At 37.9% G+C, this 14,364-nt stretch overlaps 1 protein-coding gene across 1 annotated transcript in view; it reads right to left on the bottom strand.

Moving 5' to 3' along the window:
* Positions 1-14,364, bottom strand: part of ache (acetylcholinesterase (Yt blood group)) — a 21,285-nt gene extending 6,921 nt beyond the window's left edge. The window contains exons 1-2 of the mRNA XM_015031615.1: positions 14,100-14,364; positions 253-773 (exon numbers count right to left, since the gene is read on the bottom strand). Of these exons, the coding sequence (XP_014887101.1) occupies positions 253-679 (427 nt within the window). The 5' untranslated portion in view covers positions 680-773; positions 14,100-14,364. The remainder of the gene's footprint in view (positions 1-252; positions 774-14,099) is intronic.

Below are 14,364 nucleotides of genomic sequence, written 5' to 3'. Positions count from 1 at the left end.
TAAAAATATATAGATTTAGTGGGGTGGCCTTATTGATTTCATTCACACATTTACAAATTTGCTTCAGTAAGTTTTAATCTGTTTAAAACTGAAATAAAGCGATTAAAAGTCAAAAATTAGCATCACATTCTTGTCCATTATCACTATATGTAAATATCTCACTTGAAGCCTTATACTGGGGGTGATTATAATTACATGACTTGTAGTAATACACATAGCGTACACTCTGGCAAAATATGTGTGGCCACAAACCTCCACCATAGATCCACACCATAACCGAGAGATTGTGGGGCCTGGGCGAGGCAGGCACCCAGATGTTAAGGTACAGGCAGTCCTCGCTCATCTCTCTGTTAGGATTCCACATCTCAGTGCCCTGGAAACCCGGGTACGACGTGTCCACATACTGGTAACAGGCGTTTGGGTAGGCATTAGCCTCAAGAATCCCTGTCCATCTGCGCTTCGGCTCAGGAGGACGGAAGCGACGCTTACCCAGTGGTGGCTCAGCAAAAGGGATGCCGAGGAAAGCTGTGACATAGCTCCCATCTGGCACCGGAAAGCGCGCACCTTGAACTAGACCACTATGTGTATTAACAAGGTCGCCATCATTTTGGGAAAAGCAGGTTGGGATGAGAGCAATGAGAAAGATTGACAAAAAAACGAGGTAAGTGGAGAGCTGCATGACGGAGGTAAAAAGTGTTTGTGTGCCGGGAACTGCAGTCGTGATTCCTTCTGGTTGGCAGGGAGAGGAAGGTCTGCTCTACTTCACCTCAGATCTACAGAAGAAGAGAGAGAGGGAGACAGAAATATGATTACAATAAAGAAGGATAATGTTGATGAGGCAGGTAAGATTAAACTGAAGGTGGAAAAAAGGGAGAGTGAAGAGAAAGACGTGTTGGCAGTGCAGTTTTCATGATTTGCTAAGGTAGATGGACAATCTAGTTGTTTTTTTTAACAATTTGGTCAATGACAGCTTAAAGTTACATCAACTAAAATGTTTTCATTAGGAAATCGTATAAAACGATTTCCTAATGAAATTTGAATGGCTTGACCTTGCCTTGTCAAGCCATTCAAATTAGTACATCAACCCTTGCTACAGTTAGTACAAGTTGTATGTTTAAAGATGAAAATCTTAAGACATTTTTTGTTGAATGCAACCACTCCTGGATCACATTAGCCTGGTAAAAACCAGCCTCTTGTTCTACACTGTTTGCTTTATCCAGGGGGTCGTGGCTCTCGGCTGTTGGGAAACGATGGCTTCCTGGAGGCGTGAACTTTGTTGAAGTTTTAAATTTTACCCCGTGACTTATGTAATACACCAGTTCAACGCTAAAAAGCTGACTGGAAGTTGCCTGCATTGTAAACAAACATCCTCCACTGTAAAGCGAGATGTGCTGGGCAGAACGGGGCGGCTGGTCCAAGAATGTCGTTACATTCCCTGATGGTAAATTGTAGAAATTTGTTGTCAGAAGGTCTAAAAACCCATAAATAATACATAAATTAAACAATACAAAAAAACTGAGAAACTACAAACAAAGGAGCATAGAACATATTCATCAGGCGCTGACTAAAACATCTGACTCAAAAGGGTTTTGATAAAGGTGTAAACCGTATTTATGTCAATTAACCTGCAAAAAAACTAATAAAAAAAAGCCCGCCTCTTTAGGGCATTCTTGGCTGGTTCCAGCAGAACTTGGTTAAGTCTTTTTAATTTCTGGGTTCATTTTATGTCAGTTACTTTAATTACTTCATCCTATGCCAATTTGTTTTAGTTCATTTTGTCAGGAAGGCCTCTGCTGTCTGGTGTCATTAGTTGATTGTCAAAGTTCAGTTTCCAAATAATTAGACTGTTCAGTTAAACTTCTATACATGCATAATGTACATTAGATTTTTTTTTTTACAGTTTTGAATCTGATTCAGTATTTTTGTCCACAGTCATAACAATCTAGAATAATTCTTAAGAAACATGACTTATTATGTCAATAAAAAAATAACACAAAATACATACATAAAATAAGTGTTAAACTACAAAGAGTGTGATCCTACCAGCCTTATAACAGTTTACATGAAAGTAGCAGTCTGGTGGCCCTGCTTCTGCTGTTGTGGTACATTTTTACCAGATTGTGACATTTCACCTTTTACCATGCAGTCATCATGAAAGTCTGACACAGCATGACAAGTTTTTCTAAATGCTTTACAGTATTTGAACATGGTTAACTGGAATCACACTAATATTAAAAAAACAACCATTTTGTTTTGTCGAAACAAAGAGTAAAAATGATAATATTAGTCTACCAGTTTAGTAAAACACTGCACGAATCGATCAACAAGAAGACAACACAAGTTTAATAAAAACTGTAGCTGTGTGTGTTGAGCTTAGAATATCTTTGGAACTAAATTATACAACTTTGGCCACTTTAGGAGATGTATTGTCAGATACTTTACCAAGTTAATACCATACCAGAGAAGAATGTTGGGGATCTTTTAATGTGCTTACAACAAAGTCTATGTAAAAAAAAAAAAAAAAGTTTCTTATTCTATGTTTACATACTGCTCATCTTAAATAAAAGTAAAAATCCATTATTTCATCCAAAATAGTCATTAGTACAGAGAAAGGCTGGAAAGTAATGTCCTTCTTTCCCCACCACTTTGAACAAGCACATCACAAACAGCTGTCATCTCTCCCTTACATCACTTCTCAGTTGATCTTGTTACTCTGACAACCATACATTGCTAAACATAAACAGTAGTTGAACAGGTGGGAGGAAGACAACTGTCCAAAGGCATTCTTGCCAATTCATCAGTGCACCTCAACCAACAGGAACAAGGACGTTCTTTTTAAGCCATTTTGGAAAATAACTCTTCAATTGTCATTTTAAAAAAGCAGATTTGCTAGAATAGTATCCATTTCAACCTGTTGGAGGTGATGCTTCATATATGTTGTGTCAACATCCTGACTGTTGTGCATGTGCTTTAATTGACAGAAATCCTAAATCTAAATAACCCGCAATAGGGGTGGGCTATATTGCCAAAAAAATCATATCACAGTAAATATATATCTAAATATTTGGATAACGACACCAACAATATTCCACATTTTCTGTCTCGTTTTTCAGATTTGACCAACCAAAGTAACTTCCTTTGTAAACAGATACTAGAATAAAAATATATTGATATATAGATGTATACAAAAACACACGGTGCATCACAGACAATATAGAATAGATAAATGTTTTTTTTTTTTTTTTACTTTGACTGAAATCAGCTAAATTAAAATACTTAAATACAAGTAAAGCTGACTGCTGTGGTTCAACAGAACAAAATGTTAAAAAGTATTTCCCTCATATTTTTAAGTTAGCCAACATGTGAAAAGCTAAGAATCTCAATTTAATACAAAAGAAAATCTTCATTTTAAAAATGCGCAAGACCAAAAATTATGTCACATGAAAAAAAAAAAAAAAAACCCTGAAAAAAATAAGTTTGTTCTCACTTCCTCATGATCAGGAACTTTGTTCACTTTCATTTCTTCCACCATTTCCTCTCACTTCTGCAGCATCGTTTTCATTGCTGTACCAAAATGAGCGAAGTGTTCCATTTTTTTCTTAAAGGAATATCTGATTCAGGACACAGAGCAATAAGGACTTTCAACTCTCGCTTCTACTGATTTATTTAAATGCTTAGGAGTTGGCAGACAGGACTAGCTGCAGCTAGCTAGCTTCTTATCTATGTTTTTGAGTAAACATGTTTCATATAACTCTGTGGCCCTTAACTTTACACTCAGCTTCCAGTTATTTATTTCCTTTTTGGGAAGCCGTCTGTGTTTCAGAAAGTTTTTTCGCCAAGACTGACTGGTTCATTCTTTCTGTCAGCAGACAGAATCAAGCTCAGCATATCCAAGTAACAGCAGGTACAGGAGCTGCAGTGGCCAAACCACTACTGTATATATTTTCCTTCTCGCAGATATCAGCTAATTCAGTGAATTCAGTCCAGTCCAGACTGTGGATCAGCTGACCAGCGTCTTCTCTGTTTCAATCGCAGTTGGCAAACAACTACAGGAAGCATGACCACATAGCGCCTGACGCTGTCCTGAATAAATAACGTCATCATTTGGTATCGCAATACAAAAACTCCACAGGTATTACCTTATATACTATGGTATATAAGGTAATACCCGGGTATATAAGGGGTACATTATATACCCCTTACACCCCTAATGTACCCATGTATACTGGGTACATTAGGGGTATTCCATATTGCCTCATTACCTTACATGAGGCAATATGGCATACCCCTAATGCACAATTTCTAATACAGGTAACGACAGGTTTGTTCAATGACAGCATCATGTGAATAAACCATAGCAACACAATGACCAAAGCAAGCTTTTAACAGCCCAACTTACTGCTTGAGTAGGGACATCCCATATCAGCAATAAAAAGCCTTGTGCCAAATCTAGTATTTACAGAGTCTGTCGGGTTGTAAATGAAAAAGGAATTATTACATATTTGCTTTAATTGTCAAAAATCAAAGACACTGTATGCTGACATCAAATTCTGAACCACATGTGAAATGTATCAAGTTCTCACTTGACCTGACATTTTTTAATAATACTTTAGGAACTTGAAATATTTTTAAAGAGTGATAAAGATAGAAAATTTACTCAATACGTCGTCATCCCTCACCCACCATATATATTACATTGAAGACTATATTGACCAGAGCAGCTCTCTATCTGTCCGGGTCCTGTGACCTGTTCTGTGCGCTGGGCTCAAATATCCCCTGACAGCTGTCCCTGTGAAGGAGAGCGTGCAGCTGAAACATTAGCCATTAAAATTCACAGCATTGAATGCAAAGTACTACATTTACAAAGCAGAACAGTGTTTCTGTAGGTTTTGTGCACACAATAATCTAGAAACAAAATTATAGGCCTCAAGGTATACCACAAGTTTAAAAAGTTACAGTTTCAAAAATATTAAATCTTTATCTGTTTAATAGCACTCCAACAGTTTTAACAGGATCTATAAAAATTGCCAGGGAATGATCCAGAGTGACTGGAGAATGGAGCAGAGCTGCTCTGCAGTTCACTCCTGCAACAACTCCCATGACTCATTTCTCTTGCTTACAGAAAAGACAACTGGCTTCTTGGAAATCCATGGCCTGGAATCTGATCATTAGTTTTATTAAGGTAGTGCTCATTTTCAAATAACAAGTGTAGAGCTAAAAGTGTAGAGCATTATTTGTGAAGCAGAGTGCAGGGCCCAAAAGCCTGGGGTCTAATAATCTAGCTAATATTAGCTTTCAATGGTACTATTATCAGTAGAACAACAACAAGCTAACAACACAGTAAGCAGATTTTTTTAAATTTAGTACATTGGTACTCAACATTTTGTTTTAGATTTCTTTGTCTAAAATAATTAGACAAAGACATGAAGATGTTTTGTGTCTTGCTGTTGGAGGACCTGAAGTGGAAGTCCATCATCTGAGGAACAAGGACAGATTTAAACACCTAGAAGCGTTACTTGACTTCTTTCTCATTTTGGGATCTTACAAGCTCCTCCATTGAGTCTTAAGTCTCTCCCATACTTCATTCCAAGCTGAACAGTTGAAGCGTGGTCAAGTTTCATACCTTTCATAACCAGCACAGACCACCTGAGGGAAACCCTTCCTGTTTTCATGTACGTCATACCCCTACCCGGAAAGTTAAAACGGACTGATTGAAGCTAAATATTAACATTGCTTTCAGAGAGTATATCTACATAAAACATGGCACAACTTATTGGCAATCACAGCTCTGTGTGAAGTAGTTTGACTCAGGCATTCTGTTGAGAAGGGGAAGCGAATATCTATGAAAGCTGATTTTGACCCTATGGCAGAACTCTTACTTCTCATTATTTTCAGAGTTCCACCTAAAAGTTGCTCCACCTTGGATTCTTGGGGAATCCCCAATAAGGGTCGGTTGTAGTGGTCTACGTACCACCAGACGTGAAGAAGCTACAGAATAAAGAATCTCTGTTTCTGGATCATGAAGATGATGTTCAGGGCTTTCCACTAAGATTTTTCAGTTTAGGACACATCCATCTTTTCACAATCAGCTCTAAAGGCTCCAGAACAGTACCCAGAACAGAACTAGTCTTTATCATCGTCTTTCCCTTTCTTAGGGCACTGGCCCTGAAGATGACCAAAGGAAGATAGTGCTGATGTCAATGTTGGACATATTTGAGATGTGCTCTGTCTTCGCTTGTGATTTATGACTGGGAAGAGAGCATTCAAAGGAAGCTCGTTTTTGTGGCTTTGACAGAAATGATGGTGAAAGAGAGTGGTTCCACCTGTGAATATCGTCTACATTTCCATAACTCGTTTACTTAAAAAAATCTGCTTTCACGTGCAGAAAAATGGGAAAAGAGAAACCTGGTAACATGCAAGACCATAGAGAGGGAAACACCATGTGGCGCGGTCTAGGATTGGAGGGGATAAACTGTGTCACTTCTCAAATTAGGCTGTGGAATCTGTGTTCACAGGAGGATCAGATTCACATTGGTGGGGGGAGGTGAAACCTTGGAAGGAAAGGTTATTAACTATGGATTTCTGAGTGCAAAAACATATTTCCATCAAATATAACTCCATCGGTTAAATACAAATACTAAGTGCACATGGGTCAATAATGTCTAAATATAAAGATAATGTTAGGCACTGTTGGGCATCCAGCTATGGAAGACTGAAGATCTGAATAAGCTGGCATGATTAATTGTTGATTTAAAAATACTGTGTAAACTCTGGTTCCAGCAGCAGGAAGAGGAGGAGATTCAGAAGGAAACTCTGTGATGTCATGGAAGCTGAGGGGATTCTGGCATCATTCTGTCTGTACTGGAGAGGACCAACAGGGTGCTTCCCTAACCCACTTTCCTGTGGCAGAGAACGAACCCGCTTATGAAACTCTAGAAACTTTTGATCCAAAAGCAGGACCGTGAAGGCTGCTGTCGGCAACTGTTGCTGATTAACACTTCCATAGGGAGAAGAGAAGCAGCTGCTCCAGGACTGCAGCTGAAAGTGCAACCCCTCCTGGCTGGGTGTCATTGCTGAGAGCCCCAGGCTAGCCTGACCCGTCACCCCAAGCTAGTAGCCAGCAGAATTACCTCCTCTCATCCCTCCATCGGAACTGTTCATAGTAGGTGTGGTAGCTGGGCAATTATTAGCTTAGAATGATCGTTTTAAGTGTTTTTGTGTATTTTTATGCATCCAAATGGAGCAGGCCGTGCATGCTATAGGCAAAGAGAAAAACAGAGTTTAAACTTCTTCCACAAAGTGTTTAAATCACAGATAGTCCAGTGAGGTCAAACTGATCTCTTCCATCGGTATACGTCTTTGTTTCATGATTCTAAATTACATGGAATAGCCCTATGACAAGCTAAGATGTTCCATCTTCTTAAAGCTAATGGATGAAAGCTAAGAGCTACATACAGCATTCCCAGCATACAGCTAACCCAATAAACAGTTAATATTGTTATTTACTGTGTTTTGGACTCAAGATTGTTTAAACTACCAAATAACTCAGTCTTTGTGTTCATTTATGCCACACATTTTTGATCGGTAACTAATAAATTCCCAATCAATTAAAAGACATTTTTCCAAAGATTACCGATTTATATTTCATTTGAGATTTAAAAGGACGCAAAATGATGTTTTGTCTTTTGCATTGCAAAATTATTTGAAGCACATATAGCAAGTCTGCCAATTTATCAAAACTAATTATTTAATTAGCTTAAAGCTAATTGATCTCACTGACAAAACCTTTCAGTACAGTCCTTGCACTGCATCATTGGTTCCATTTTTTCTTCTAGACATTTTAGTGTCTTCATTTTATCACTATGTCAGTAGTTTTAATTGTGTATGTTCCCAGTTTAACGAGTTGCTTGAATAAAAAGTTTTAACTTTGAAGTTGAATTAATTTTGTTAATAAATTTAAATACATTTGAAAGAAGTTGTCTGTGTCTATTCCATACACATGTGAAGCAACCTGCTGTTTGAAATTACTAGTTTTATTTAGAATTGAAAAACATAATAATTATTCAGCTAAACGTACTAAAGTACAACATTTTGATGCTCCTGTGCAAAATGTTGCCGTAGCATAAGGTTAAGGCTCTGGTGACACCATGACATCTGAATTATGAAGTAAAACAGGTTCCACCAGTTCAGACAGGGCCGGTTATCCAGGAAGCAATCTCAAACTAAGTTAGAACCTGAGTCATACAAGAGGCTGTAATGAAGACTCATCATAACACAAAACTAAGTACTGTTCTTTGTGCCTATTAAAGTTTAAGGCAACATTATCTGACTCCATGTGAAAATGATTTTAAAAGTAGGAAGGCTTAAAAAAACTCATGCAGACTCTTTAGTTTAATAATTTTGCTACATGATTGTATTTATTCAAAACCAACACTTCTGATGTTATTGTATGATATATTTGATCTGTAATATTCCTTACTTTATTGTTATTTTTATGTTCATTGTGTCACTCTGGAGGCACGCCATGTTTTATGTCTGTAATGTAACAAATGGTAATTTTTTTAAATAATTTTTTAAACAAATTTAGCTGTAAATATTTAATAAGTTCTAATTTGACTAGCTGCGTTATAATAATTGGACTTCAGAAGCAGTAAATCTGTAAACTACCTGCAAGCAGATAAACAGCCAAGCTGCAGTTCCTTACATAAGACTCAAGGAACACATCTGGGCAGTAAATAATAAATGATGTTAGGCTACTCTCCACTCAGTGCGCAAGGTTTACGCTTTAGGGTAATGTTGAAGCTGATAATATATGCTTTTAGACATATATTGTCTAAATTTATATGTCTAAAAACATACGTTTTAGACATATGCAGAAATATAACAGCATCTGTGCCAAATGTGACATGTGCAGACACACTTGTTTACAGTCACACACATGATCAGACAAGCACAGGATAGGCACTTCAGGAACTGCAGCTTTGTGTGTGTGTCTGTAGCAGAGTAGACAAATACACATTGGTTCACAGATCAGCTAGAATTTTATAATCAGGAAATTTTCTCTGCCTTCTCCCAGTGCTTCCAGTACTAACTGCAGAAATACACCAGCAACCAATCAGAGCCAAGAGGAGAGTCTTAGCGCAGTCGATCATGCTTGTGTACATGGCGCTCACACCGTCCCTAATGCTCTCTGCTATGCTACAGCCTTTGCCATGATTGCCAAGCCTAATTAGCATAGCCACTGATGAGAGCACATAAATGGTTTCCTGTAACGGTAAGATGTTTCTCTGCCATTAGCACAACTGATCAGTGCATACCCGAAGTTGATTAACCCTTCTATACCGGACACATCTAAATTTGCAGTACCTTAATTCCGCCACACGTAGCGCTATCTGAAAAATTCCAACGGTTTCTGAAAGGGGAGACGTTGCACTTTCCAGCAAGTATCGGGTTAATACGGTAACTTCACAGCTGCAGCTGCAGAGAGTGTAATTAATCCGGGGGGCACTCCTTTAATAGATGGTATATTGTGAAAATAACTTGCTGGATATTGAAAGTTCCAGTTGTTATCGATACATGGATAAGTATATCATCTCACAGGAAATTTAAAGAACTACTTACAATTAAAATAAGGAAGATTTATTTAGGCAGACGCTTGAAACTTTGGCGTAAAAGGGTTAACAGCGCTAAGACCCTCCTCCTAGCTCTGATTGGTTGATTTTGATTGGGAACTGTGAATTTCTACAGATGGCAATAGTAGTTCAGTGAAGAGGTGGAAGAGCTACATTTTCTTCCACAGATTATCTGTCTCACACCATAGTGTCATGACATGGTGACAGCTGTAACAAATATGTAAAAAAACAAAAAAACAACAAAAAAAACAGACTTTTATAGAAAGTAATGTGAAATGGATTTTTGTGTGTCTGATGGCACTAAAACAAGTTTCTTGTTCAAAATGTCTACATCTGATCAACACAGCATGTGTTAAATTACCCAACCCTATTGTAATTGTGAGTGATGACATACATTGATCTCCCATTGCTCTTAGAATCTCCTATTGGTCTCTAATGAGGCAGTGAAATAACTGGGAGTTCAAGAGCTTAACTTCTTTACAGATATGTTTCACAGTAGCAGTTAGAAATAGCAACCTGGCTAAAAGCAGCCACGCAAAATGGAAAACCAAGCCGGCCCCCAGAGGAACAAGAACAATCAGTATCACAATCTGTCCTATTAACAGAGGACCTTATATCAAATATTTCCTGTTTGAAAAATGGCAGAAAATTTTCACAAAGATCTCAGAATCCTGTAGATAAAACTGGGTAGAAAGATCTAGAACAACGTATGACTGTTAAAAGACAGAAGATCTGAGAGAAAACAATAAAACAGTTGGGAGTTTATTAGATCATAGTGCCATGGTTGAGCAGGTTTCAGGTCCAAAGCAAGGCCTGTGATGGTCCATAAAACAACACAATGAGCAAACGTACCAGTCAGGAACGTTCCTGGAGTTTTGGCTTGTTTTTACAAGTACAAGTACCTGACACAGCCGGGTCCACTATCTTACACTTTTTAAAAAAAAAAATAATTAAACTGACCATCAAGAGTTTGCAGGACGCCCCATAACTAAATGAATGGTGCAGAAAAACACTGGAGTTATCCCACAGCTGGTAGAAAGGATTAAAGTTTTGGAATATTGAATGTAAAGGTAAAGGAATGTAAAGATAAACAAGTTAGCAAAAGCTTTTTCTTTTTCATAAATAGTCCCTCAGTCTAATAAAACAGTATCTGTAACCCAAAGAAGGAACAATATCAACAGACAAATCTAATATAAAGATTTTACAAAGAACATGCTGTTCTCAGTGCTTTGTTGAGGTTGTAGGTGTGACTGCGTTACACCAGTACGACTCAGGGTGAAAAGTTTCTACCAGTGCAATTTAATGAATAAAAAGGTGAAAAGATTAGAAACAACATTCTAAATTTGTCAAATTAGCAAAAGCAGAGTAACAACTCATGTTGCAAGACTGGGAGTAAAATCTCACAAATCACAAATGTTATCCCAAAGTACATTAAAAATATGACTTATTGTTACCAATGCCATTTAATCCAGTCCAATCCATTAAACGTTTTGACTATTATTGCACTTAGCTAATTGGCAGGTACTGTGGAGTGGAAGCTGCCAAAAGTGATTTAAAAATAAATGAATCAGCGATTCCACAACGGGAAGAAAACTGGTGCTTTTTTGCCTCGTCATACAAACATACAGCAACATTATAGCAACCAAAAATATCTGTGCTTAATTAGGTCGCCAAAGCAGCCTTCCATGAGAGCCAAGTGTAATGCAGTAAACACTGCAGTGCTATAATTATTGCAAGAGATGGGATCTGATCTGCTAGCATATACAGAGCCATCATAGAGAGTTTGCAACCTGAGATAGGCAGCTTTAGTAATAACATAGAATCATGCAGTAGCTACATTTAAGTGACACATCTCATAAAGACTAACACTCTTTAGGTTTGTTTGCATACCAAGTTGTTAAAACAATAACCATGGTATCAAGCCAGATAAGTTGAACTATCAAAGCCACATAGAAATAATGTAAATACACTGAACTAGTCCTTGAGCACTAGATACACAGACTGGATCCCTCTGAGGTTTAAAAGGATTTTTTTTTTAACTTCCTAAACATTTCATTAATTTCTACAGGCTGCTGTTTTACCATCAGTAAAAAAAAAAAGTTAATTGCCAGTGGAAACACTTATTATATTCTGGCTGCAGAAAACTCCTGTACCTAAATACTGACCAAGTATTGATTTCTGATCTCTTCCTGAGTAAAAACATTAGTATTGTCGTTTCTAAATTAATACGAACTTGTTTTCTTTGCACTATTTGGGGTCTGGAAGCGCTGCATCTTTGTCGTTAGTTTGACCATTTCTCATTTTCTGTAAGTAAATACTAAATTTTTGCTTGGAATTTGAGACATGTTGTCAGTAGTTTGTAGAATAACAGAACAATGTTCATTTTACTCAAACATATAACTATTAAAAGTCAAATCAGAGAAACTGATCATTTTCAGTGGTCTCTTAATTTTTTTCCACAGCTGTGTCAGAGCAGGCAGAGAAACCTGTACATGTTGTAAAGCTAATACGCCACTGTAATCTCCAATGAGAGAGGGTGATCAGAACACAGTTAGGCGTCTTATAATTTCAGAATTAATATATTTTTTCGCCACGGTCAGTCATTTAACTCAAAAAATTTTTAGCCCGCATGTCACTCATAATGCACAACAAGGACATATGCTTTGTGCTGCACTACATTTTTATGCCAGTGGCGTGTCGGAATGTTGCTGTAGCACTTTAACTGTTGATGGACAGCAGAGGTGCCCATCAGGACAGCTGCTATCTCCTGGTCGACTGCAAAGGCGTGACGGAGTCAGATATGCCTCCATGTAGAGTGGTGTGTGAATCTGCTTAAAGCGTGAGATACTCGAGTTCAATCCCTGCCAGGTGGTGTTCTAATTCTATGTTATTTTCATCAAGCACAAATAGCTTAGTTTTAGTTACATTTTATTTTAACTTAACATTTTAGAGAAGAGCCATCCCATTGTCTAACAGTAGATCATTTTGACTTTAACGTTTTTAAGTACCTCCTAATCTGAAAACCTGGTCAGCCCTGCTTTACTGCTGTACAGTTTTGTGGTGTTTCCTAGTCACAAACCCACAAGAATAATAAAAGAAAAACAACACAGAATTGCAAATATTACTGCAATTCTGTGTAATATTTTGAGGACGTAAGCTTTATCCATTTATCTATTCATATATATTTTTGGGGGTCTATGCATAATTGGCTGGGTGGGTAGCAGTCACTTTCACTTCTCCTTCACTAAATAGAGGAGATTATGTTTGATTTTTAGGTTTTCTATTGGATTACACAGTTTTTCATCTGCCCACAAAGGCTTATACTGATGCTGTCATGAGTGTCACCTGACTGTGGTGCACCTCTAATTTACTGCCTTTTTTATGACCACACAGTATGTTCAATAATAAATTTAATTATACGTTTCCACCATTCTTTACTAAACAGCCAATACAGCTTTTTGTAGCGACTGTTAGCTAGTTTTGGACAGTGGAGGTGATATCATGTGACCCAAGCCACATTAACAGTAATGTTATGTGTATGACACATTAGATAGATAGATAGATAGATAGATAGATAGATAGATAGATAGATAGATAGATAGATAGATAGATAGGATTTAAAATATCAGGATGAATATTATAGCAATACTGTGAAAACTTCTAAACCAGCCCAAATACCTTTTTTTCCTGTGAGACAGTCAAAGACTGAGTTATTTGAGAAAGCACTGAGGACTGTCGAAAGAAATTCGATCAGAACAGTTCTCCACAGCCAAAAGCGTCTCGCCACAGAGGCGCGTCACGCATCGATTTTCCTAACTGTCTCCTACAGCCACAAGCTTCCATCCTCATCCTCTGTAGCAAAAGGACATTTTGCGTCATTACTGTACGACAGTTTAGACAGTAATATAGGTGTGTACTGTAGCTGTGTAACTGTGGGCAGCAGCAGCACACACATTATGCTTCATTGTATTTTTCTTTTAAGTCGCAGCAGCTGCATTTCATTGCAAACAAGCTGATTTCCCTGACTCTAATTTGCCAAAATGCGGTACTCCGCTTTACGGTCTCGAACCACCTATTCATGGAGCTTTCGAGTGCTGCTCATGAGCAGCCACAACATTAAACAGAGCACAGAACAGTCTGTCACCGTGCCAGGTTAGAAAAACATACGTACGCACCTCAAAAGCCTGGTGTAACATTGCACTGATTCGGCGGACTGGGTTTGTATTAACCAATGAGGTAGGGAGAAAACATGTTCTGTTAAATGTGTCATGCGCCAGGGAAGGAGTATTTATTTCAACACGAGCGACTGTCAAAAGATAAAAGCACTCACTCAAACCGAGCCCTGAAAAGATGTTCTCCAATGACAGTGTCAGTTTGATATAAATTATAGAAAATGATAGAAAATCTTAAACGGATGAAAAAAATTAAATAAAATAAAAAACAATAAACATAACGCTAACGTCTTACCCGGCTGCTTCTGCGGGGAAAACTCGCGCGGAGGGATTGTTGGAGAATTATTTTTCTTCTCCCTTTGCCAGTCCGCGTCCCTCTGCTCTGCTGCTAATAGTTGTTTTCCTAAATATAGGATGATGTGCTGTCAAAGAAGAAATGTCGAAAATGCCTCCTTACAGCAGCAACGCGTTTACCAACTGAGTCGAACTGTAGAGGGAGACTGCTGCTAATAAATACTGCATGCAAACATCATAGTGATAGCTTGTATCGCGAGAGCAAT

Source organism: Poecilia latipinna, unplaced genomic scaffold (genome assembly GCF_001443285.1).
Source record: "Poecilia latipinna isolate Pla-1442-1.1 unplaced genomic scaffold, P_latipinna-1.0 Scaffold14, whole genome shotgun sequence".
Classification (NCBI taxonomy): Eukaryota; Metazoa; Chordata; class Actinopteri; order Cyprinodontiformes; family Poeciliidae; genus Poecilia; species Poecilia latipinna.
This window is presented reverse-complemented; position numbering and strand designations above follow the sequence as displayed.